At 41.9% G+C, this 27,435-nt stretch overlaps 1 protein-coding gene across 1 annotated transcript; it reads right to left on the bottom strand.

The window, feature by feature from the left end:
- Positions 1-15,755: 15,755 nt before the first annotated feature.
- On the bottom strand, positions 15,756-23,540 carry LOC111931564 (protein NDNF-like). Its single transcript, XM_023930257.2, has 4 exons — positions 23,109-23,540; positions 20,870-21,065; positions 19,029-19,153; positions 15,756-18,034 (listed from the first exon to the last, which is right to left on the bottom strand). The coding sequence occupies exons 2-4, from the start codon at positions 21,055-21,057 to the stop codon at positions 16,683-16,685; spliced, it is 1,665 nt and encodes a 554-aa protein (XP_023786025.2). The 5' UTR covers positions 21,058-21,065; positions 23,109-23,540; the 3' UTR covers positions 15,756-16,682.
- Positions 23,541-27,435: the final 3,895 nt, after the last annotated feature.

The raw sequence follows: 27,435 nt of genomic DNA, 5'->3' as shown, positions 1-27,435 counted from the left end.
ATTAATGAATAAAAGCATTAATTAGAATTGAATATGGCACTCTAAGGAACCAAAAAGAATGAGAGCAATAATCCTGCACTGGCAATCTCCTTGTCACGTTAGGCAACAGCCCACATTGCTGTCAAAGGAACTGCATTACAAATCTGTAAATAAGGAAGAGTTGGTTTCTAACCTAAATCCTGAACTTGATAACCATGTTCTTTCCTTAATTAAGAACACAAAATGTTCTCTCTCTTCTTTAAAAGCAACTGGAGAAAAGCTCTCCTGGATTAAGAAAAAATATTACTGCTTTGAAACTTGCATCTTTACACTGTAATCTTCACAGGTGATTTTTAGGTGTTTTTCTTTCTTTCTATTCCACTCAAAGTGTCAAACAGGAAAAAGTAGTTTTATTGAAGGAGAGGGTATCTGAACTAAATTCTGATATAAGTTTACAAGTGAGAGGAGTTAATGCTTCAATTTAAACTGAATGTATACTGAAGCCATTTTTCTCTGTCTCCCTAAACTAATGTAAATAAAATTACAGATAAGTAAAAGTGTTTGCTGGTTCAGGTTACAAATGGATCAACCTTCTTTATTAGTAATATTTGGGTTATTTTTTGTTTGCTATTACTGGTGTATTATGTAGTGTAGATTTTTCTTAGCATCCTGCACAGCTAAAATGCTGAATTTAACAATGATGCATTTCAAAAAGTCTGTTCTTCTGTTTGTCTCAGCAGATAAGATTTACTCAATTATTTAAGTAGTTCCTCAACTAAGAAAACATTTCCTTTACACTGCAGAGGTTCCTTCAGTCACCCAAGGCTTTACTATTGTATATAATTAATTATATACAAGTAATTAATGCCCTTCCCCTTCAGTAGTAAAGCTGCTGAGATTAGCCTTGGGGAATCCATCAGAAACTGAACAAAAATAGGATTTGTAGATTTGTTTTGTTTTGTTTCTTTCAGACAAGTTTAATAAGTGACTTCATTACTATAAAATTGCTGTGTCACTATTCTGTAAAAAGCACCTGGATATATTTAGCACTTAGAAGATGGGTTGTTTTTATTTCTCACCACTACTCATCCTTGAGCCCTGGGAAGCCTCTCTCCTACGGTGCTAGGGCTCTAACAGGATTTAATTGCCCTGATCAGCCCCAACTGGACTGGGGCCCCACCCACACCCTCTACCCATGGGTGCAGGAGCTCCATTTAGGCTTGGCCCAGAGCTCCTAGTTCTGTTTTTAGCTCCCCTGGGTCTTAGCCTGGTGTTCTGTCTGTGCCTTGGTTGGATGTTGGTGCTGTGTTGTAGATAGATGGCTCCCTGTGCTGTCTCTTGTTGCCACAGGGGCTCCCTGGATGGGTCTTTCACATACAGTTCTTTTTTTTGTGTACGTGCTTTCCTCTGCCCAAGGCTGAAGAATACCCAGAGGAGTATTCAATTATAATTCAAGCATTAGAATGCATCATTAGACTTTATACAACCAGGTGTATTCTATTTATTCTGTTGAAATGGAGGCATGAAAGAATAGAGTGGTTCTAAAGACTTGGAAATGACTGTGTTTCTAAAGACTTGGAAAGCAACTGCTCATCTGCAGGGGTTTTATCAGAATAGTCAAAAAACATTGGGCTCAGGTCCTCTACAACTGGAACCTTGTATGGCTTTGAAGAAGTTGTGATGTAGAGGCTTATGTCAATAACTAAACTTGAATGATTTGCATTAGATAAAAATGTAATTATTTCAACTAAGCAGATAAATCTATTCTAATAAGGAAATGGCACTTGCACACAGCACAATTAAAACCAGGAGTAGAAGAGGAGCATTGGCAGTTCCTATTATCCTGAAGACTGTAGCCAAACCAGCAAAGATTTAAGGAAATGACTCACAGTACTCACAAGAAAGAAAAATATCATAGTAATGGCAAGGAAAGCTAGGTTAATGTAACCAAACTGTTCAAGTCAAGTTTACTAGCCCACAGAGGCAGAGACAGGAAGCACTGAAATGACTGAATAGCATTCCTAAAACAAGTCTGTAATAGTGTTTTGTCAGGTTAGTGACTATAGATATCCAAAAACTCCAGTGGACATGTAGGAATACATTTTGCTCTTGGATGTTTTCACACAGACACATTGGAGTAAATGACTTTGCAGACCAAACAGGTACAGATTTGATCCAGGGATCTCAGTGCAATGTATGCTCTTTGATAATGCCATGAAGCATGTGTTTCAGTTTAATTAATAAATATCTGAGTCTCAAAATTCTAGTATGCTAATTTTTAAGGTGCTGCTGTCAAAAAAAAATCCTGTGTTTTGTTAATTTTTGGGTAAATATTTATACACCCCTTTAAAAAAAAAAGGTACCTCTAAATGCATTTATTATTAAGACTAATTATGTAGGAATGCTCTCTACCTTACTGCATGGATAGACTACAAAAAGTAAAGAAAGGCGAGAAATTTCAGAAGGTTCTATGACATTTTAGAATCATCTGAAAATCTTATGCTGTGATGTAGTATTTATTTCCAATGTTAAGCATTTATTTTAATGGTGTTTTCTGGAATAATTGGCGTTGCCTTTAGCACACTCTCCAGCAGGCCAAGGTAGCAGGGCTGCCTGACTGAGAACCTTTCTTCTTCCTTTTTCTAAAAGAGTGGTCAGCTGATGACAGGACAGAGGTAGTGGGCACAGGATAGTGCCCAGTCCTGAATGGGTTTTATTCAGAACATGACCACCTTTAGGGTGGTCAGTTACAGCAGCAGTTATGTGGACAGAATGTTACCTTCTCCTATGGCTTGGTCTTTTGACAAAGCTAGGAACACTGAGGTTAAAGTAAATTTGACTTTTTTTAAGCGTTGTTTGGAGAAGTAGCTGTGAGTACCAGTCACAAGCCCATAGAGGTAGAGGGTGTAAAGGTGTCTATACAGGAGGTATGAAGTGCAAGTAACTTTGTAAATGCATTGTTATATGTACATCTTGCCTTCATTCTGTGTGAATGCCATACTGTTTAAGCTGGGGCAGTCACCAGAGCAATGTAAGGTATATACATATGGCTTCTATAGCAATCTGAGAGGCCTGGGTGCCTTTAAGGTATTTATTTAAGGCTTGCTGCACTCTGTCACCAATGCCAAAGTCTGGAGCATTATTGTGCTTCTCTGGAAGCATATCACACTTCTATAACTTATGTGGTTATAATACACAGCTCTGCATGGATGAAATGCAAAATCATCCAACAATCTTCCTTTTTGGTCCTAGTATGTGCACCTTAAATGAGATGAATAACTAACTTGACTTGCTTAACCCTAGGGGAAGGCCTTTTAATTATTAACTTAAATAGTTGTGGGAGTTTTGCACATTTTGCTCCAAGAATGTTTTGCATTTTATGCTGAAATGGGCTGAGTGTATCAGAGTATCTGACTCTGTCAGGACATTCTAAATAAATCTTTTGAATCCAGTACAAACCATTGGCTGAGACCATTGAGCTAAATCAATCCAAGCAGGTGCAGCAGGGATTTCAACTGACAAGAGCAGTGCACTTCCACACAGCCATCATGCCTGAGAAGAAGCTGCTGGTGTTAGGGAAGAGCACTGTCATTTTTGCAGAGTGATGTAAGAGCAGGGAGGTGAGGGCTCTCAGTTATGAGGTGTAACTGAGAATATTGCAGTCCAAGGGATGCTGTGCAGGTGCTGTGTTCCAAATGATACTCCCTTAACGAATCTGTAGCTTTCCTGAACCCATTTTCTGTAACAAACTGCACAGTGCTGGGGTGCCAAAGGGCATGCAGGACTTGAGGTGAGAGAAGATGAAAGGTACACAATCATTGTATATTGAAAAAAAAGACAAAAAATACTACACAACAGACAATCCTTCCCCAGTGGATGAACAACTACTGCAGTGATGCTGACCACTGACAGAGAGCAGACTTCTTGAATCCCCTTGCAGAGTGTAGTGGTCAAGAGACACACCTGCAGTGTCCTGTCCCTCAGGAGGTGAGGGAAAGCAGGATTCAGATACCTAGGGATAGATAGGCACCCTGTGGTACCACAGCATCAATGTTTGGCTAATACCACAAAACCGTGGACACAACAGTTCTGAAGTAGCTCAGGCTACTTTGAATTTGATTGTTTATGCATATTAAGATAGCTGGATGGTTGTGGACAGTGCATGAGATGATAAAGAAAGGCGTTGTTCACTGTGGTGCTTAAATCTGGCTTCATGTGCACAAACAAAATCACCAAAATCCATAGGCTTAATTGACTGTATTCATGTGTCTGCTTAATTCTTGCTGGAAGGATTGCTGGAGTGATACTTCCAGCTATGGAAGGTAAAACAATGCACTTCAGGGAAAGCATGATCCCCAACAATATGGCATGAGGAGATAAAAATTTATATTTGACAGTTATAGACAAGCCTGAAAGAGACAAAGCTTGACAAGTGGAACATACCATGCAGTGAGGAAGTGTTTTGGAAGGTAGATTTTTGCCTACTTAAAAGTAGGTGTTTTAACTGGGGGCACAGGCTTTTGAATACTTTTCTCACAGTTTAGTAGGAAAAAGTTGTATAAGGACACTTAAGAAAACCCTGTTGCCTACTAATATTTATTCTGTCTTTGAGGCAGCACTGCCAGTTAGATGCCATTACCATTCTGGTGAAAACTCCCCTTTTTCTGTCATGGAGCTGATAAAACAATAGCTAATCATTGAAAAGCTTCCGTGTACTCACACCAGGTTAAGTCTCACAGGCAGCATTCCTGGGTCTCAGCAATGAGCTGCCATGGCACTGTGATTCCTGAGCTATGAGAAAATGTTTTCTTTGGTTTACAGGTGGGTTAATATTGGAAATGCCTATGAACAGTCCCAGGTATTATTTGCTATGATAAGGAACGACACTTTAGTTCTAATCTTGTGTTTGGGAGACATGCATCAGTCATGTGCAGTCAGATAGGATGAACAGAACAAGTTTCAGAATGACTTTTTTGGTTTTTTGGGGGATCTTTCTACTATAGATACAGAAATTTAGGCACTTATAAATGTGGTTTTTCACATTTTGGTTTTTTTCTTAAGATGCATAAATTAGATCAGGGTTGTGGTTTTGTTTTTGGTTTTTTTTAAAAAAAACATTTTTACACTTATAGCTCAGGTACTACTCTTAAAGGCAGTATAATAAAGGAAGGATTAGTTAAATTGGTGATTTTTTTTCAGTTTCATGTGAGTGAAACATGAGCCATTAGGAAAAGATTGCATTTCTAGACTCTTAAACATCTTTTTACCCATGCAGTTATTTTAATGTTTAGTCTGTTCTAAGTATTTGGGGATCATTTTCCATAGATTTTGCTTTCTTTTGTTGGAATGCACCAGTCTCTCTCAAGATCAACTTGTCTGGCTGGAGATCCTGAGGAAGAGGAGGTGGTTCTCAGGCTTTGCAGGGCTTTTTACTTTCCCTTCACCTGTGTCATGATTTTTCTTTCAGGTTTTTTTGCTCAGCCACTGGCCAGTTAGGAACTCTCCAGCAGCCTCTCCTGAGGCCTTACTTCCCCTAGAGGAAGCCAGAGGTTTGTAGTGTAGTAAATGAAATCTGCTCTGGATTGAGCAACTCAGCCCAAGAGGACCTAGGTGTGAGAAGTGCCTGCAGGGTTGTGGCTGACCAAGAGGAAAGCATCCCAGTCACTGGCTTCTCTGTGGATAACTGGTATTTTGTATGTTTATTACCACCCACGTCATAAACCTTGAACGGTCACAGTTGCTGGAAGCTAAATAATAAAGGACCTAAGCAGTGACTGTCAGCATGCTGAATTCAAACAAATGCAGCATGACCTGTGAACCTTTGTCTTCCTGGCAAGATGTGTGATTAAAAAAAAAAAATTAACTCAGAAACATTCTTAACTTAGTGATGGATATGTGGTTGTTGACCTGGATTGACACACTGACCTAGTACAGTGGGAATAATCCCTGACAGTTTATATGGCTCTCAAGATGATGTAATAAGTTTGAGTATAAATATGAAATACTGTTTAGTGTACAAATGGGATCCTTATGTCTTTCACTTAGAGGTTTTATGATTTGTGGTCCATTGTTATGAACATCTAATTTCTTTTCCATCTTTCTGTCAAGTAGAATGGTTAGAGATTCTATGGCTCAGGCATGGTATGAAAACACATTGTGTCCAGGAGTTTGGGGCTAAGGATTCCTGTGAGTAAGAACATGGCACTGGACTCAGTTGCTTAGTCAGATGTATCAGAAATATGCATAATGTACAAGTGTCCTGGTGTTTTTCCAGCTGGATGAGGATGTTGTCTTAAAAAGCAATCTGCGATTAATAATTTAAAAATAAATTGTCAACTATTTGGTAGATTTTTTTGTTTTGTTATGTAAGAAAGATGTATTTCTTTTCCTCTCTAACAAATGAAATAAGCTGTTGCTGGAGTTTTCTGTAGTGCTGGAAAGTAAATGTACCTCTAATAGTTTATGGTGGCTCGAAATCAGTGTTGGTAGAATGCCTAAAAATTCCTGCTTCCTGTTGAAAGTACATTCAGCACACTGGGACACATTTGTCTGGATGTGATCTGTGGGTCTACTTTTTTTATTTACACTAAATTTGCAGTGATTCCTGTTATTTCAAACCACATACACCCACACAGCTATGGTTACTTGGAATCTGTCTTTGACTGGAATATATCAGGAGTAATTGGGTTGGTATGCCATCTTTTGTTGATAATTGGAAAGTCTTGGATCTGACACAAGAAGTTAACAAATTCCCTGTACTTAGCCATATGCTTTAGAAGTTCTTGCAACAGCAATTTTCAGGTCATTTGTCTGGCTAGAACTTGAGAAGAAACATATGGCTACTGCTTATGTCCTGCTTTATTATTCTTAAGAGTATTATTTCATAAACAGAAAAGAGCTCATTAGCTGGTAAATTATTCATAGACCTGGCTGGAATTGTACCAGACACACAGAGACTCTTGAAAGGGTCTTTTTTAACAGTTCACATTTGGAATTGTCTGGGCAGAAATATAGTTTTCTTTTCAGTAAGACAAATAAAACCCTACAAAGCCACTCATCTCAGTTAAATCCAACTGTATGGCAATTTCATCTTAAATACTTCTCATGTGTGATTAAAAACCATTTGCTAATAAATCATGTTTGTAGCTGCAACTTGCATTCTGATGAACTGTGTATCCCTTGTAGTAAGTAATTAAAGAGCTCATATGCATAGCAAAGAGGACTATATTTAATTACGTGGTTACATCTGCTTTAGACTATCCCAGATCCCAGTTCCAATGGTCCTTCCACTGTAACATTCAAATATTCTCTGGTGCCACCTAACGGTAAAGCCGTCCGGTTACTCTGAGTGAGAATAAACAATGGGTGCCCACCAGGTTTATTGCTGCACTTAGACCCATCGGGATCAGCGCTGCGGCCCGAAGATGCACGGAATAAAAAAAAGGATCCTGACCCTAATTGCTTCCAGTCAAAACATTTCACTGCTAAAGGAAAAAATACAGTAAACCCTATAGTACTTCCTTTAACTATTCTAGCTGAACGGTTTTTTAAAAGGTTTGGACACAAGCCTGAACCAAACCAACTAGAACCTCAATCAAAGCTGCGTTCTGACAGTAACCCATAATTTCCTAAAAGTCAAGTGCTGTTCACCCTTATTCTACTGGGAATACAACATTCAGATTTGTGATATAACTATGTGTTTATTTTTTTTTCTGTATTCTTGCCACAATGCTGCAATTTCCAGGAAATGGAGAGATGCCTCTCTGACTGTGGGAAATGCAGTAAGGATAGATGTGAACAGTGCCCCTCATTTTTTCATCCTTCATAGCCCCAGATGACTGCAGTGAGCACACCCCACAGGGCAGGCAGGGTGCAGAAAGCCAGTCTCTTTACCTGCCCAAACTAACCTTTAAGACACATGGATCTGGCTCCTTCCTGTCTGCAGGCAGCTTTCTAGTTTCCATTTTAAGATTTGGTCTTTTCATTATCTTTTTATTTCCATCTGCCTGCCTTTAAATATGCTTTAGAAGCAGGATGGGAAGTGAGCACACAGTTTTACCTTTGGATGCCACTGGGGCCTTGCTATGACAGTTTACATTCTTTTCTCAGAGTGGGTGGGGAACTGTTTGTTCTGTCAGGGGAGAAGTAACTTCCTGCTCTAAATAAAGTACAAATGCATTTGAATGCTTAGCTCAGTTGGTTTGAGCCCGGTGCTAATGATGCCAAGGCTGTGTATTCAATCTCTGTATGGTCCATTCACTTAAGGGTTCGACTTCGATGATCCTTGTGGGACTCTTCCAACTCAGAATACTCTGTGACAATTTGTCTCAAGTCAATAGGGGAAAAAAACTGTAGTGGGGCAATAATAGATGTAATTCTATGATTCTTATAAGAAGCTGGTGGGAGGGACAGTGTAGCCAAAAAATGTTGCAAAAGATCTACTTAAATAAACTATTTCGCAATCCGCTGGAAAAGAATGTTCGGTATGTTTTGACTGATCAGTTCTGCTATCACACATTTTCTGAATACCTGGTTTAGATGGAATTAATAGAGATGAGGCAAATAAACAGCAATACCCAAGAGACAAGGAACAGTTTTAGCCAAATAGCTGAAATATTAGGTTTGCTGCCAATTTCTGAGAATCAAAAGGCTATTGAATAACGTAATTGTCAGTTATTCTAGTTAGAACTGTCTGTGCCCAACACAATGTGAGCTGCAGATTTCTACTCTAATGTCCTTTCTAGCACCAGACTTGCAGTTCTGAACCACCTTTCAATTCCATTGTTGGGTCCTTTCTTCAAGAACAACCACTCTTGCAAACAAAAAACATTTGCATGAGTAAGAGCTCTGATACTGCTTTTTGGAGAAGTTTCATTTCAAAGTGAATTGTTCTGCTGCTTAGCTATAGAATAGTTGTATTTAGAATAGTTGGAATTAGAATTGACTGTTTTTTTGTGGAAGTTCTCTTTTTTAGGAAGAATAGACTAGAACACCTTTCTGCTTTCTCCTGGGTGCTCTGGAAAAGAATGCTATTGCTGTTGAGCATTAGTACACGTGAATAACAGGGATAAAGTAGTCACTATAAAAGCGGCATTTTTTCCCTTTGCATAAGCATGACTAGGGAGGAAAATATTGTGGGCCAAATTGTTTGCAGATGTAACTGTTGTGGTTTCATTGAGTTACAGGCAGATTTGAAAAGATTTTGTCGCAATAGGAGATAATATGTGCAAAGCACTGCTGATGGTCTGGCCAATTTGTGGGTTCTCAGTCTGAGTTGAGAAACTGGCACTCTGTTTTTGAAAATCTGGCTTTGAGGACTGTACCATGTTACAAAACCAGAGGGTTTGGCCTACATATGAAACTAACTGCTTGAATAGAAGTTTGTTGTTTTGGTTTTTTTTAGGACAACCCAGTAATAAAATTGTTTCCTTCCTTGAGTTGTAGATAAAGAAAAGAATCCTTTTCTGTGGGTGGATGGCTCTTGTCCTCAAAGGCACTTGTCAATGACTGTAGTGCTTAATATTGGCTCCCTCTTTGGCTAGGATTCTTCTAGAGGAAAGAAGGCCAAATAATTCAATTAAAAACTTTCCACCACAGTACAGAAAGCATCTCGATCCTTCCTGTTTGTCACTGTAAGCAAGCTGTTCTTGCTTTCATGATCCCTCATGATCTGCAGCGCATAAGCCCCAGTCATAAGTAACTGTCAGCTCCAAATGCTTAAAAATCATGAACCTGGCCCCAAGTCATGACACTGAGATACTGTTAAGCCAAGGAGCTCATGTTTAGGATCACTTTCTGTATATCAGGAATGGAGAAAGGAAAAAAGGAATTAACTCGCTAATTATGGGGGTTCAGTGGGTGAAGCCTTAGGAGATGAACACTTGTCAACACTGCAATCAATAGCAACAGTTCTGCTCTAACTCTCTGGTTATGTTTGCACCCTTGGGTGAGAATTAGTTAATTCCCTAAATTCAGAGTGGAGCTGCATTTAATCTCTTTAAAACCATCACCTGCCTCCACAAAAAGTGTGGGACCCAGAACTAGTATTTCTTGTCTTTAAAACTGAAGTTTTTCTTAACACTAGTACCACCTCAGCTGTGCTGGGTAGTACCACTTTGGGTGTTTCTGAGCTGATTTTGAGCTATATGTCCCAGAGGAAAATTAAAAGCAGGGCAGCTGGATTTTGGCTATTTGCTTTGAGGCCCTGTTTTGGTTTTGTGGTATTTTTCATGTAGCAGATATATCAGATGTGAGATCCAGGTCTAACAGCACATTACCTTGACAGTGGACTGTGTGTGGCTATTTGGAGAGGCCTCTAAAGGATACTCAGATTGAGTATTTCCTTAGGATCATAGTCTTGGGGCAGAAAATGCACTGCATGCTGAGTTCTCCTATGAGTCACAGGCTAAAGGAATTCTAGGGGCTTAGTGGGTTTATATGCTGGCAGAGAACCCTGGAGACAGAAATTAATCAGTAGTGAAGCTCAATCAAATATAATCTTCTTGCTGCTGGAAGGAGAATGAAAAAATTGTTGGTATCAGTTACCACCATGGTGCTGGTGCCTGAAAAATGCTTTGGGAAGGGCCAGGACTGATGTATCCCACTGACAGTCCTTATCAAGGCTCCTGCAGAACCCTTCTGAAAATGAATGTCATTCCAGAGAAATGTGTCCAGGCAAATAGGCTTCCTGTCCTGTCTTATAAAAATGGGAGCGGGATGGAAAATGTGATTCCAGGTTTGGCTCTTCATTTCTTTAGAAGCTTCTAAGAAATTCAAATTTTGCCTCATTACTTTCAGATTCTTCATGGTTTTCTTCTGCTTTTACCCTGGCCCCTGGAGGTCACCTACTGAGTTCTGCTTTCAGAGCAAATTACCATGGGAGTCTGAAAGCTTGAACCTGAGCTTCTGGGCCACCTTCTCAAAGCTTCTCTTGTGTCACTGATACCAACATCTGCAAAAAAACCCAGCGTTGTTGGCTCTTACTTCCTTGGTCCCCTCCTGCTGTCAGCCCTGTCCTTGTCCACATGCTTTTGTAAACATACAGTGGAGAAGCAGGATTTCAGAGAACTTGTTAAAGCAGTTTAGGTCAGGGTCTGCAGTTTTTCTGGGATGGCTCCTGTAAGCAAATCCTTAGTCTCTCATAGAGGCTACAAGGTCAGTGACCAAATTCCCCAAAAAACAAGACCCTGACAAACTGCGGTCTGTTTCCTGTGTCCCAGAGTAGAGGTGGGACATTCAGCACCAGTGGGAGGTAAGTCTCTAAACGTTGGTGAGTCAGGGAAGCAATACTCCAGAGAATCTCCCACAGCTCAAGGGCACTACAGGAGAAGAGATGGGATGCTTGGGATAGGAACCTGCTGAGCAAATCATGCCTGAAATAAGACTCCCCACCAGAACATCATAAAATCTCTGTCTGTCCTCAGTACCACAGTTTTTCTGTTTTATACAAGCTTTAGCCCCATTAGTGATTGATTGAATGTCTCAGAGACAGAGGGAGCACTGGTATTTTGGTCCTTTCAACAAGTCCCTATTTCTTACTATCCCTTGTCTGTCAGGTTTTACACACTTTAACAAAAATCCCTCAAACTTGGAAGACTTAAAAGACTAAAAGAAAACAAAATGTGAGCTCTTTGGATTTTTCTTCTATCTCTTCCTTCTAATAGTCTTATCAGAAAGATGCCTGACTTGTTAAATTTGCTGAAATATTTGTTCCTGATAAGCCTTATCAAGCACCCGTTGTGCTCCTCCTGCAGCCTGCGAGTGCCCTCTGGTGTTTGCAGTTCTGGTGGCAGCAGGATGCTCCGGGTACCAGCAGCAGGATGCTCCGGGTACCAGCAGCAGGATGCTCCGGGTACCAGCAGCAGGATGCTCCGGGTACCAGCAGCAGGATGCTCTGGGTACCGCCTGGCAGGGGCTGCCGGAGCCACAGCCGGCCCTGCTGGGCAGCCTTCAGCTGGAGAGCGTTCCTGGCCAGAGGGATGCATTGCAGCAGCGAGACACACTCGTTGTTTGCCTCTTCTGCTAAATTGATCTGCTTTTTTCACAATGCTGTTTAATATTCCTTGACAGGCTTGTCCAGGAAATCCCTGTTGTTGTGCAAGAGAAGCATGCTGTCCTGTCTGTTGATTTCTCAGTCCTGCAGTGCAGGAAAGGTGACAGTGATGAGCAGCCACACATCGCTTGTTCACCTTCTTCCCCCAAAGCCACCATCTATTTTGTTTTGCCTGGGTTGGTTGTTTTGCTGAATGACTAATCAGCTGCCTAGTCATCCATTTTTCTCTAAATGCCAGAGAGCTTCAGCTGCTCTAACACACCCTGAAAGCCTTTGGCATTTTGGGGTCACTGGTCTGTACTTGCTGTCAGTGCCAATACTGTTTGATTTTCAATATGCGACTTTATGCCTTGTGCAAAGCTGCATGTGGCCAGGATGTTTAACTGCAGTGTCCATGGTTCATAAATTTTTAACCCACAAACCAAACAGGGAATAGTAAGGAAGCCCAAAACAGGGGTGATGTGTGTGCATGTAAACCAACACTTCAGCTCTGTATCTTTCAAAGCAAATAACAAGCAGGATTTCACCTCAGCACCACAGGCCAAACTAGGAAGAATATTTTAACATGTTGTTTAAGCTAGAAGGGAGTCTTCCAAGGGAGAAAGCATCAGCCAGAAAAAGAAATCGCAAGATACAAAGAAGAAATTGAGCTATTTCTTTTTTTAAAAGCTGAGAATGCATCCCTGAATGTGGGCAGATAGGGAACAATTTATTAAACTACCAGGTCCACTTAGAAGGATATTTAAATTTATTAGCAAACTCAGAGTAACAGGGAATGAATAAATGAGCTGTTACAAATGGGAAAGAAGAAATAAATGGTAATATAGATTATTTTTGCTGTCAGTTAATATTTAACTCATAAATGCCATTAGTCCATGAACCTAGTGTCTGAAACCTCTACACTGGTTTTAGACAGCAATATCTTTCAAAGTGTATAAATTAAACAAGAAATTGTTACTGACTTGGGTCACATTTCAAAGCTTCTATCGGTAGCAGTTGTAGGAAGCACTGAAAAGCTTCACACGTGGATGCTGAAGATTCTTCATACATACAAAGATGCTGAAGAGTCCCTCATTGTTCTGGTTTGTGGCAAACACAATGGTGAGCTTAGGCCCATGCTCTATTATTTCACTGTTTCGCATACCAGCACTTCATTTTGCCAGTTCAAGTTTCAATTTGTGAGGCTGAGCCCACTGGGAAAGTGGATGTGGAAGTTGAATCTGTTTTCTCTTATTTGCCTTCTCTGTTTTTGGTGCCCTGACCCTCACTTCCCATGTGCAGGAGGTGTCATAGCAGTGACAGCAACTCTGTAAAATTGCTGGGAAGAGATGTATGGCCTTTTACTTCAGCTGTGACAGGACTTGAGATACTTTAGCTAGAAGTACACAGAAAACCTGGGACCCACTACTGAACTCCAGGGAAAATACTTTGGCCTGATAATAGCATTGATGACTTATTTTAAATGATCCACAAGACCAACACGTTTCTCTAAAATATTCTCCATGAAAAGATTTGTTTGTGTTTCTGAAGTGACTCAGATTCAGCAGAGATGGGAAGCACAAGGGAAGAGCTGACGACAGCTTAGGATGGGCTGAACTGAAGGCATTGAGCCTCTCTAAAGAATTGAGCGGGAAGGACTGCAGAAAGTGTAAAAACAAGAAAGGAGGTGGCTTGGGAAATGTTTATGGTCAGACATAGCTTAGTAGGCCAGGACTAGTCAAATAGAAAAGAGGGGAAGAGGAAAGATGCCAAAGAGCTTTGAAAGAAAAGGACTTGTTAGTGCTGAAGATGGGGAGCTGTGCTCATAAGCAGCTGCCTATGTAGGAGTGGGAAGAGCACCAAGGGTGTAATGCAGCACCTTTTGTTTTGTTGTGGGTAAAACTTTGAAACTTCCAGGACAGCAGTCAGCACTGAGACCCAGATTAAACCAGTGCTCTTGGAGGCCACCTCAGGAGCAGGGTCTGGGTGCGAGTGAGCTGAATACAGGTTTGCAGCCTGGTGCACACAGGCACAATCACAGTGGAAAGATCAGTGGAGAGGAATTTTCCCTGCTGCTCCTGGGCTCTATTGCAGAGCATGGCTGGCTGTGCACGTGGGCAAAGTGGACTGCTACCTGGAGGGCACGTTCTGCTCTGCTTGTGTCAGAGGTGATAGGTTTTGACAGAACAGCATGTTCCTCTCTACAGCTGAGTTCTCTCCTGTGTGCAGGGGCCTTGGCTGATGGAAGGCCTAGTGTATGTGGGAGAGAGCTCCTCCTGGGACTGAGAGACTGGCATCAGCCCTCCCAGCAGCACCAGTGCTCACTGTCCTGCTTGGCTCCCAGCCTGGGCTGCAGGACCAGTAAGCTGTGTTCTTCAGAGCTTCCCACTGGGCTCTGCCTCAGCCAGTCCTCTGCATGGAGCAATGGCCAGGGAGAGGAGGAGTAAAGAGGAGCTGGTGAATATGGGAAGAGGAGAATTTCCTGACTCTTTTCCAAGTCTCTCTGAAATAGCTGCTGTCCTCCAAACCTGAACTCCTCCTTACAGGTTCTTAACTGTCAGTCAACTTGGTGCAACACCAAGCCTTTGCTTCTGTGCCACCTTTGACTGCTCAGCTCTCTGCTCTCTTTCAGGCTCTCCTTCTATCCCTTCCTCACACCTCTTGACTACAGCCCTGAACCAAGATATTACTGAGAAGCCCAAGGCCAGTTCTGTTGTAAAAACCTGCTTTAGTAGGAACACTGGTGGTGGTCAAAGTGCCAATGTGTCTTCTTCCAAGGGACTTTTTTGTGGCATTTCTGTATAGAGGGCAAAAGCAAGGGTTAATGCTGTGACAGTCTGAGGTCAGGGGATTAAGAATATATTGTATCTGCAGTTAGACAGATCTTCCTGTTCTTCCTCTATTATAATTATGGTTGTAATTACAGTCAGTTGTAGGGCATCTAAGTGAAATTCATCCACAATATAAATGCCTGAAACTGAGCAGGAAGGCAGAAAACATTGAGATTTCCAAGTGGAGATGACCTTTGTTGCTCTCTGAGCTCAGACTATTTTTGGCAGGAGGCAAATGAAGCGAGGGCCTGCCTTGGAAAGGCAGAGCAGCTGCCAGCCCCTGTAATTAGCCAAAAGGCCTGTGGAGTGTGGACAGGAGGCTGCAGAGCACGTGGCTCCTGCCGTGGCACTCCGGAACAGCGCCTGCAGGAATGTGAAACCCAGCCAAGCCCAGATATTGCAGCTGATCCCTGGGGAGGCCTGAGCCCCTCATCTGGGGCTGGGCAGCCTCAGGGTGCCCTGGACAGGGTGCTCAGGGCTGAGAGCCTTTGGAGCAGGAAACACAACCCTTGGCCTGCACATGGGACTGATTCAGTCCTTACCAAGGGCCTCCAAACACGCCTGGATGTAATAATTGCTCAGAGTAAACTGGGACTTCGATGACCCTGAATTGCAAGAGAATGACTCAAATACACAATAATGGACTTAATCATTTATGTATGTGTTTAGTGTAATTGTAGAAGAAAAAGAATTACTACAGGCAAGATTTCTCTGGCAACCTCTGAGTTATTGAAGCTATTGTATCTCTTTATATGTAAATTCCAGGCCTGCCAAGAGCCTGCAAAATGCAAAATACCTTCTACTGATAATTGAAGATGAACCTGAGGGAGTTTATGAAGGCTTAATTTTCTTTTTCTTTTTACACTGTCCCATGTCATATATGGGAGGCAATTAAGGAAACAAGACAACTAAGATGTTTGTCAGAATTTTTACTACAAATATTATCCTTCCATGATATTTAGTAGGAAAACCACACTTAATTTTTCTCAAAGCAATATAGTCATTGATATAGGCTGGCTTAAGGATGCAAAGAATGAATATATTACAGTCAGGGGTCAGAGTCATAGACACGGGCTTGATATCAGAGGCTATAGGTGATGAATATTTCCATGGCAAGATTCCTCAGTTGCTGCTTTCCTCCATGGGCAGTATATATACACAGCATTGTATTTGTACACTCCCCAGAAAAGCCAGATCCAGAGCCAGTTACTGGCTGGAATTTTGTCTGTTTCTAACCAAGCACAGTTTGTCTGTAGGCATGAAACCAAGCAAGCATGCAGGTAATAGGGGAAGATGTAGTGCAGCCTGCTTTACTCAATGTGTGGAGCTATACATCAGTTCCACTGCTTTTTCAATTTCTGTTTGTCTCCTTTCTTCTTCAAGCAGTGAGGAATCTGTTTCTCAAGAGCAGTCTGATTTGTGGGGTCTCTCAGTTCCTCATTAGCTGCATGAGTTAGGGAAAGTGGAAAACTCTCTAGGACTTGAAAATGACTTGTGTGAAGTATTTCCCCATCACTTCTGCACTGTATTTCAGAAGCATTTTAGGTAACCAATCTATTTCTTATTAGTACTCTTGGGATATTTAATTTCCATGTGTATGAGTTTGTTTCACAGCTCTGTTTTTAATGTTTGAATGAGATAGGGAAGGAAAAAAAGCACCCCACCTTGCACAGGAGAGAAGTGTAATCATCCAAGGTGTGTTTTGCTGTAGCATCTTATGGCTTTAAATTTTTTGTTTTTGTTGAATTTGTTAGCTCAAACTTCAGGGATTTTGACTTGGATTGGTGTAGATTTTGATAATGATCTTCATTCGCTCACTTCAAAACTTCCCCTAAAATCCTTCAACATTTTTTCCTAGTCTTCACAACTTTGCTGTGATACCTGACAGGGATGCCAGATGGCCCAAAGAGATAAACATCAAACAAGTAGAGTGTCCCTGCCTCCAGCCCTTTGATGGTCTCTGTGGTGACGGCTCGCTGGAGGTTTAGATCATAGAAGTACTTGCACAGCACTTTCTCTGATTTGTGCCGAGATTCAGGCCCAGAGCACCTGTCTGCACTCTGCAGTTCCCTCCAGATCTGATCCTCTTCAATCCTTTTTCTGTACACACAGTACTTGCTCTCCTCTTGTGTTCCCAGCCAGGCAATGGTCACAGACCTGCATGTTCTCAGTTTACTGAAGGACTTGATTTTTAAGCTCTCTGGAAGAAGTGGGAATAAGGGCTTGTGGAAATGGGGGGATGCCTGTACCTTCACAGAAGAGTTAGATTCCTCTGTGGACCTCAGCTGCACCAAATAGGTGTCCAGTGGCTTTCCCTTCAGGGAGAAATACCTCAGCCCAGAGAGATTTTCTGATGCCACTGTTTTTCCATTTCTTGCTATGTGAACCCGTATTTGGCCCTGACACAACTGAAAGGTGAAATGGATTTTCTTGTGCCTCGCCTGGTACTGCAGACTGTAGAATTTCTGCTTTTTCCCATCCAGGACCACATGAACCACTTTGCCATCTTTCAGCTCTGTCACCTTGGGTTCAGGTTCTTCTAGGGTCCTGGCGAATGTCCCGGTGTATGCGGCGCTGGCATTTGTAAGGAGATTGACAATAAAAACATCAAAGTAATACTGAGTGCTGGGGCTGAGATTGGGCACTGTGTAAGTGTTCTTGGTGCCCATGCACACCTGCCTGACTTCCCCACTGCTCACTTTGTTGATGATGCTCAGTTCACTGTTGGACAATATCATCACCTGCTGCGGCTCAAGAAGGTACGGTGAGAGGGACAGAGCCAGCGTGGGGGGCAGCTTCATTCCAGAGGATCTGATGGCTGTCTCAGCAGCACACAAGCTCTTATAGTTGTGCTTTTCATTAACTAGGAGACAGTACTGGATGCTTTCCCTGTGCTGCAAGACAGAAGGGCTGTGTTTCCAGGCCAGGGTCACTGTTGTATGGCCGATGCCAATGACATCTATGCGTGGATCCATCGGAAGCTCTGGGTAGAGGTGCCCAGACGTGGTGTCAGTAGTTAAGTACACGGTAATGTGTGTGTCTCGCTCAGTGGATAAGAACTCGAGCAGGTAAAGGGCAGAATGGGAAGACATTCCCATATAAGTCTCTACAGAATTTCCCTTGTAGTTGAAGATAGTGGACACCATGCTTGAAGCCTTCTGAGATTTGGAGATCTCTTGTGTATCATGGTCACCTGCAGGCAAAAAGCGGACTCATAACTTCTGTTTCAAAAGATGTGAAATAAAGCACATCATACAAGTTTTACTGTTAGGGAACATTATATTTTCTTCTTGAAAGCAGCAATTATAACTAAGAATATGTTTTACTAAAACTATGTTGCTACTGGCAATTTATTGAAATAAAATTTGAGAAGCTTTTATTTTAGCAGTGCAGCTGTAGAATTATGTTTTCATAAATACTATAATTATGAAACCACAACTTGCAAAAGCTTGGCTTATATCATGCCTGATGCCCCTACAATTTTTTTCTTCCTTTTGCTGTCTCTTAGGGTACTTTACTTTAAGGAGACTTATTATTCCTATGGTAGGATTTTTTTTTTTTCTTTGGATTAGTTTTAGGCCATTGTTTCATGAAGAGGGAAAACTTTTCAATTCAAAGGAGTATAATTTGAGTTCCTCTGTCAGGTGTACCTGCTTGACAGGTAAGAACTTGTTAATAGCAGCTTTTAGATTTTTAGTTTGAAAAATTAATTCAAAAAATCATGCAAGAGAAAGGAATTGCCTTTTAGGGTAAAGGCAGTTTAGTTCCTACTGCCATGGTAGATGTGGCAAGAATAAATGGTTAGATCTTCTCTGCTTCATGTGGGGAGCAAATTGTTGTCTCAAGTAACATAAGCCACAGAAAAATAACTGAGGCAATATAGGGAAGTTCAACCCAGTACCAAGAGTTTATGCAGTTGGTCTCTTTGTGCAGCCTGGACAACCTGTAGTTGTTCCCAAATATTAACCTTAGATTTAGACATTTTCATATCTAATCCTTAATTTATTTGTGTTGAAGGCAAGATCTGATGGGTTTGCATGTTTTACCCGTGGAGACTGGATCAATCCCTGGCAACTTAAAGGAGAGACCACAAAATGTTGAGGTTTGTGGGAAATTTCCTATAACACAGTTATTTATGAGTAACTTTTATTTCCTTTGTCTCTACTTAGGCAGACTGAAGGCCTTACCTGGTGTTGCTTTTCCTGGTGGAGACTTGTACACAAGTATGCTCCATTCAATGGGAACATCACACGGTGTCACTGTTATTGAGAAAGGGGCAAGGACCCTGCCCTCTTCCAAAACAAAGTAGTACCTGTAAATGTGAATAGAAATAGAGGGAATGTATCTGGGAATTCAAAATTTCCCAAAACTCCTTGTAATCAGCCATTCTGATGTGTGTCACTTTGCTCTGGGTAGAAATGACTGTTCTCTGAGGTGCAGCCACACAAAGGGATGATGAGTGTCTGCAGTCTTCTGCAGTCTTCAGCTATAGGAAGAAAACAGACTTTGGGGTAACTTTTTTTAATCCACATGTATTTTCTGAAATATTAAGGCAATATTTTCCTCTCTGAGTTTTTTTCCACACTTCAGCTGAACATTGTTACTGGTTGAACATCCTTAGCTGGTTATTTTGGATGATGTATGTGATTTAGCTGACAGCCTTCTCCATAACCACCTGTTGCCAGTTCTACCTTGATTGCCTTTGTGTCAGAGGCTTCTATGTACCACAAAGGGACACCAGTCTCTTTGGTCAGGTTTTGATTCCTGCCTTGAAAAAGCCCAACCTCCTATCTTGCTCTGTTTTATTTCTGTTGTTTTTATACAGACTGTATAACGTTTGGGCTTGGCCATAGAAAAGTTTGTATTTGGGTGCCTCACTCTGCACTTAAGCCAAGGCAATTGGCAATCCAAGGGGTTTTTGTTGTTCACCAGTGAGAGAAGCCTAGTCATTATGGATAGATCCTGTCAGCCTAGAGGTCTGGCTTACTTTCAGGGCTACTAGGCCAGAGTGAAGCTTCACTGGAACCAGTTCCACATTCTTGAGACTTTTACTCTCAACCAAAACTTGTCATCACTTGTCTTCCTGCTGGGATGACTGGGGTTCAAAAGAACCTTCCTGATCACACTAAGCTGCTTCCTAACTGCAATCTTAATGTTATGCTAGAGCATAGAAGAATTCCCTTTTCTTTGAGATTTCAGTACCCCTTGTCCTTTAACTAGGAGAGCCCCTAGTTATGTTCTTGTGAGCATGGTCACATTATATAACATGTGCCATGTTCCAGTTTTTCTGTGCAATGCACATGAAGACTGAGCAGTCTGGCTCACCCTCTGCTCCATGACCATTTGGCTATATGTCAAAATCTGTATTTGCTGGTCTCTGTCCAAAGTGCATCTCTTCCCAAACAAGCAGATTGATCTTTGGTACCCAGATGCAGTACCAGTTGATAGCTAATCACCTACATATCTAGGTATGGCAGAAGACTTTGCAGATATTTTGGAAAGGTGAAGAATATGGAATTTCCACATGCAAAGCACTTTTGATCTTAGCAACTTGTAGTGCCTTCAGCAAAAATGCTTCTAGTGTGCAGGACAGCAGCAGAAGTTTTATCGATAAGATATCTGTGCAGATATTCTATTGATTTTTGGGATAATTAATTTGCTGGGTAAAATGTTTGTGTTTCACCATGAATGTAGGATGGCTGCTGTCTCTGCAGACCTGAAGCTGGGCTGTTAGTGACACAGCTGTTTGCTGCTGGAGCCCACCCATCCTGTATCGATTCTACTGCTGCTCTGACAAACACAGCAGAGAGCGGCTGAAATGTGTGCAGGAATCTAAACTTCATCTCAGAGGTCCATTCCAGATTCTGGGCAGTGTAATGACACGTGAGGAGGGTGCATTCTTCTGGCATTTCAGTGTGCACTGAAAGAGCCCTGCAGGCACACAGGAATTCTTGGCTTAGCCTGGTAGTGCGCAGTGTCCAGTGACACGGGGAAGTACCCGAGAATAGGAGTGGCTGACAACTCTTACCTTTTGGGTATATCCTTCAGCAGGTGAATTGTAGTTTCCTTACCATCTGCAAGTATCAGGGAGTGGTAGAAACTGAAGAGATTGGTCTTGAAGCTCTGTTGGGAACTGGTGGTGGGTGCTTTTATAGAATGGCACAAAGAAGTCGCTGTGAGAAGATGGAGAGGAAGGTAAATCCAGAACCAGGACATCTTCAGTACTGCAAAGTGAGATGACATAAGTGAACAGAAATGGCTGTCATAGGAGAGAAAGTCATGTGACCCTCTTTCTGTGCCTTTTCTGGTATTTGTTATAGTCCCAGCAAGCCAAGAATTCAAATAGTGCAAGTCTTCATTTTGCTGAATTGTTTAAAGTTCATGGAAATTCTCCTCAGAGAATCTCTCTACAAAGATTTAATTGAAGAAACTGCTATGAAATCTTTGATTAGAGAAAAAAAAATGTAGTCAGTGCAACAAAAGTGCAACATGAGAGTTATTCAAAATATGATTTTTACTGCTGTCAGAATGAGTGGAAAATTACATTTAAAATATTTTTTTCTAGTTTGTGATGTTCGCTTACTAAATTTCAAGATGTAGTGGAACTGTACCTTTAAAAGTCACAGGAAGTCACTATGTCCCAAACCCTGCTTCTGCTGTTCTATCAGGGGTCATTGAATTTTTATTTTGTCCACTGGGGCTGTAGGTGTGCGTGGATAAGAGGATCATTGTACCTTATCCAGAGCTGTGTAAGATACTGTTTGGTTAAAGGTGGAGAATCCTAGATAAGAATCCCTAAACTGGTACTGAGATTTTGGGCTCTGTGTATCTCATTTGGAAGAAGACTTTATCACTGAAGGGCAGCAATCTTATTCTTAGACTTTTGTATTGCTTATCATTCTCATACCTGCATCACTTGCAGCCTGTCTCAGCATTTGCTGCTCACTGGAGCTGTAACAACTGTATTATATTCTCTCTGGCAAGATATTTTTAAAAAATCAGTTATGTCTCTTTTTGCAACAGGCCTTATTATCAGCTTGGAATCTATGAAAGAAAAGTAGAAAACCATTCCCCAGCAAATACTGGCATTATTTAAGCTGCTGTATGCATTGCCCAGAGCCACACTAAGGAAGAGACTCCAGATAGGACAGGAAATTTTGATGGTACACTATGTGCAGTTATTGATTATAGCTTACAATTCCTTTGTCTGCCACATGTGATTTCAGAAAGTATGGAAGTGGAAAGGGCATAGACCTTTAATACATGTGCCAGCTGTAGCTCAGGGATTTGGAAAGCAGAGGGAGCTCTGTGTGCAAGATCCTTTTTTTTGAGGAAAAAGTAGCCTATTGCATCTTTCAAGCAGCGAGGAGTAAAGATCCTGGTTAAATCTGATTATTGGCTGGTGATAGGAGAAAACATACAAGACAAAGGCTCAATTCTTTGTAATTTTTTTTTTTCTTTCTGAGATCAGCTCTTTCCCCACAGTGTCTGTAAAAGTGTGGAATATTTCAGGTGGTCAAATCTTCAGTTCAGCACACCTGCTGTCCAGTGCAGTTAAGGTGACTTTATAAAAGGACCCCTTCCTTTTTAAATCCATTTCAAACACACATTTAAATATAGCATTAAATACATCTGAGGGGTTTTATGTACAAAATCTTGGATTCCCATAGTCAAGCACATCTTTAGTATCAAGGAGATGATTATGGAAATTATTGTTTCCATAAAATTCAGATGTGATCTGAATGTCCCTCTCAACATCCAGATAAAGCTGGTTTATTCTCTGCCTGTTTGTACTATTTTAGCACCTGGTTGAATGCAGCTTAAACAACCATCTGAACAAGTTGAAAGAATATTAAGATTTCTATATCAATTCAATTTTAATGATCTTATAACAGCTTTTCCTCATGACTCTGAGTCGCTTTGCCACTTTGTTATTCCTGATGTCTAATTATAGCTTACAGATTTAAAATAGAACCCCAAATATTTTGCTTTACTTTTGACAGTGGAATCTGAGTTGCTCTGTGCTTTGGAGTGGATTTAAAAAAGTCTTCCTGGTGCTTAAATGACAGGATCTTGCAAACCACATTGATACCACAGCAGCTCAGCTTTTCTTCTCCAGGAAAACAAACAAACCAAGCGATCAACAAACCTATAATCAGCTTATCCCAAAGAGACCATTATCCCAAAGGCTATTTTCACTCAACTACACAAAACAACATATTCTCAGACTGTTGGAAATATGTTACACAAAAAAATACTGTGCTTACCTATTGTGTTCCTGGCTAGATGATCCTCAGAGCACTCGCTTTCTTTGCCAAAAAAGCATAAAAGAACATAGACTTCAGATCTCTGTAGGCAGATGAAAATCAAAACTGTGCAACCAGTTTAACAGGACAGAACTAATTTTTCCATATGGCTCCTGAGCAGACATAGCAACTTAAATGCTCGCGGTCCTTCAAGAAAAGTAAAAAATAAAATAAAATAAAAAAATGCAACAAGATTTTGGTATTTTCCTCAGCTGGGTGTTTTCAAAGGTTGTTTTAAAGTTGCCCAGTTCTGCAGTCTCCTGAGCCCTGATGGTTGTTCCTCCAGCTCTTGCGCTGCTGGAGCTGTGCAGCAGTCGGGCTGTGCTGCCTGCGGAGCCCGGGACGCGGCTCCTGCACCGAGTGTCAGCCAGACTGCTCCTGCAGCCTAATCCCAGCACTGCCTGCCCGGGGTCTGGGACTGAAATGCACAGTGAGGAGGAGGGGGTGAGATGGAGAGAGGAGCAGACACTGTTAACCCTTATCAGCCCTTAATCCAAGCCAGCCAGGGGTGCACCACTCTCCAGAAAACTACTTTTGTGTTGGCAGTGTGATGGCCCTCCCAAGGAATGTGTGATCTCCCTGCCCTCAGCACTGCAGAAGCTCTGGATAATTTCAGGTGTACTGAGCTTCTGCTGCAGTGCTTTAGGGGCCTAACAAGTGCTGACCTAAAGCAGGGAAGGCAAAAAAAAGCTGCTTTTTGGGAGAGAGTGCTCTGCGTTTTTAAAGCTGACTGGAATTAGCAATCCTTTGAAGGCTGTCAGGAATCCTCTGAATAGAGCTGAGCAGTTTTCTTGGCTTAGAGAGGCTGTGTAAGAAAGAAACTCCAGAAGTGTCTGGGCTGGGGTAGCATTTCTGATGTGAAAGCAGTGTGGCTGAGGGAGGAGGCAGCAAAAGGGTGCATGGGAAATGGCTCACAGCGAGCCAAGCGCTTGCTTTTGGGGCTACAAAGCAGTTGTAGCAAAGCCATGGTTCTTTTCATGCCTCTCCTGCTGAGTGAGAGCAGTGTATGGCCAGGATTCACATGCTGCTTGTACTTCTTGGCCTGGGATGTCGGGAGAGATGCCCTGGGATTGCTCCTGTAGGGATGCCTGCTCAGAAAGACAAGCCCCAGGAAGCAGCACCAGGCAGGCACTGTGCAGGGGGCAAAGAATCAATATTGCAGGGAGGCTCAATTATTAAATAAAGTATCTTGTCCAGTGTTTGAGGAGTGACTTGCAGTAACCCTTTATTATTGTATCCCTGCATTCAGAGTTAGATTGTTTAAACCTTCCCAAGACTAAAAGTTTGCTAAGAGGGGGAGGTAAGGGAGAAGCAGAAAGATGTTTCAACAGATTTTGCGTAGCAGATCCTTCTGAAAATATAGATTTGCTCATCAACTGATGTAAGAAAAATATTTACAGTGTAGAAGATAGCAGGAATAATTAAGATGTTCATGAATTGTTTCCTGAAAGATTTTGCTGAGCAACTGGATTTTAAAAAGGGACAGCAAGTGGGAGCCTTGGTACAGGCACTGTATGATCAGGGTATTGGCACTGTGAAGCTATGAGGACATTGCTGGACATATGCTAGAAAACTGGCAAAAGCAGGGTCAATGGTAAACGGGGTCTGTCAGACAAACCATCATTCTGGTGTGAAATCCAGTCCAGGTCAAGTCTGAGTAACAGATCTGGGAAGTAATGCAAATGTAAGCACCTAGCCAGAACAAAATGTTTCCTTAATGGAAGAGGAACAGGAGAAAAAGGTGTTGGTGCAAAGTCCAGTAAGGTCCCAGAGCAGGCCTGAAAGAGGGAAATGTAGGTCAGATGAGGTGCATCAAAAATGTGCCCTGAAAACAGGACATGAAATTTATTTTCCCAGAAAAAATATTGCTCACAGTATAAGTGCAGAGACTACAGACTGTTTTTTTCTGGGAATTTGGAGGGACTCATGGGTGGAAGACAACAGGGTTGTAGGCCAGCAACCTGTACTATGTAGGGATCCCTGTGGGCAAATCTCAAAGCAGATGTTACTCATGTCTGGTAAAATCCCTAAATCTGGACAGAATGGACATCTTTGTTGTAGATGGGATAGACTCTTGGTCTTGTCCTCTCCAAACCTCCCCACTGCCATCAAAACAAACCATTACCCTCCGCAAAATTCACCCTCCAGGGAAGGCGATGGGAGTCTTTCCTTTGACCATCGTTTCAGAGTTGGGAGTGAAATTCTTGAAGGAACCCTCTGTCTCCCACTGAATAAAACACGAGCAAGGATATCAGGTAAAAAAGGCTGGTGATGGTTTAAGCATGGAAATAATCCAGCTCCTCTCTGGACAGTTTCTCACGCACTTCCCATGTGTGTCTGCTTACATGCTTTGCTGGAACAGAATCTGTGCTCGCCAATTTTCAGAGAGGATCACTGAAGCACTATCAAAGGGGAAAAAAGTATTCTCTATGGAGAAAGTTAAGAGCTAAATTCATGGCTTGTATAGCTTGACTGAACTCAGTGAAGTTACAACAGGGATAAATCAGTCCTTGATTTTGCAAAAAATTGGTACAATGGCCTTTTCAGCAGAAAAGGTCTGTAATGAGCAGGCTCTGCTCCCCTCAGAGCCGAGTCGGTGACTTCAAGAGGGCTGTTCAGAGATCCTACTTCTGTTCCAACCCTGCTGCCCATCCACACCTTTCATAAATGTGAGAGACAGAGCACCTTTGACACCAGAGACTTGATTTATACTCAGTTATGTAGTAGCTCTGCTAAAAGATCGGTAATCCTAAAACAAAGGAGGTGCTTTGAAAAGGGAGCAAAAAGCCAGACTCGGGGGCTTAGCTTGAAGCTCTCAAAGACGCTTCAGATGTTCATTTCCTGGAAGTGCAGTCCAAAGTTGTGTACTCAGGTGAGGGATTCTGCAGGCCAGGGGAGTGTCCTGCAGTCCTGGCAGCTGTGTCCCACAGCAGGCCCTGCCTGCAGCATTCTGTTGCTCTTTCATGGCATGCCTTACACAGGGATGTTTGGAGGCTCACCCCACAGAGCACAGCTCTGAGAATTGGATCATGTTGCTTTGGACTTGGCAGGGAAATGCAAAAACATGGACCACCGGTATTTCTGATGAAGAATTTCCCTGCCCTGGCAACCCTTCTTTGAGCTGGTTTGGTCACTTCCATCAGGAAACTGTCTGTGGGAAGGGTAAGGAGAGCTCCAGTCCTCCCTGTTAGAGTGATAGGGGGGAGAGTGGGAACAGGGATGCAGTGTCTTCTCATCCACCACCCAGCTGTATCAGCCCCTGGCTGTTAATTCTGGCAATTCCCAAGCACAGGGAACTTCCCTGTGCCCCCAGCCCAGCCTAGGGAGTTCTGTCTCATGAAACTCTGTAAGCAAATTAAAAATGCATGGGGAAAGAAATCTAATCTTTCAGGTATTAGGTGAACAGTGTTCTCCCTTTCTGTCTTTTACACATGCATATATGTACTCTAACAACTGAGGTAGAATTGTTAGTCTTTGGCTCCCAGCTACCTGTCTGCCTTTTCAAAAGGCATTCAAAAATGCCTTTTGAACTAATCTTCCTGCATAAACTACTTCATAACCTTGAGCAGAAGTTGCTGTGGCTGTCTAGTGGGGAGAATTATAGCATCCAAACACATTCTGCATTTTCTGTGGCTTCAAGTTGCAATCTATTCCTCTTAGCAAAAGAATCTGACTTTCCTTGTGGCTATGGAAAGGGGGATGCAAATTTCTGTAAAAATCCCCTTCCAAGTGGAAAGGTTGTTCAAATCATTGCTCGATAGTTACTGGAACCAGCACGTCTTTGATGATTTAATGTACTTGTGGTTAGTACTATTGCTCAAAAAATATCATCCTAGACACACAGCTGGGCTCTAGAAAGAATCACACTTTCCTTTGAAGATGTGGAAGTCAATCCTAAGCAAAAGTCTGGCCCTTAAAACCTACTGTGAGGGTATTTTAGTGGGGAAGCTGCTTTTATTTCTTCTGGGTTTTGTCAAATCCTGGCAATGCAAAGGATTGTCAAATGAGAAAAGCCCTAACTCTGATCCTATTCAGAGGCATTAAGAAACTGGGAATTGCTTCTAAGTCAAAGGCAGACTTGAACTTTTGCTGCAGCCTGTACCCAGGTGAGAATATAGGAATAGGTTGTTTAGGGGGCTATTGGGTTATCTTGTCAGTATATAGTGGGTTTGTAGGATAAAAAGTCAGTGATTTACACTTTGTACTTGTAGCTCCTATTGTGGCATGTCTGTGTTGAAAAGTTCTCAGGGAATGATACAGTGATAATTGATATCCACTAACATTACTT

The sequence above is a fragment of the Cyanistes caeruleus genome, chromosome 8 (assembly GCF_971803275.1).
Source record: "Cyanistes caeruleus chromosome 8, bCyaCae1.hap1.1, whole genome shotgun sequence".
Taxonomy (NCBI): Eukaryota; Metazoa; Chordata; class Aves; order Passeriformes; family Paridae; genus Cyanistes; species Cyanistes caeruleus.
This window is presented reverse-complemented; position numbering and strand designations above follow the sequence as displayed.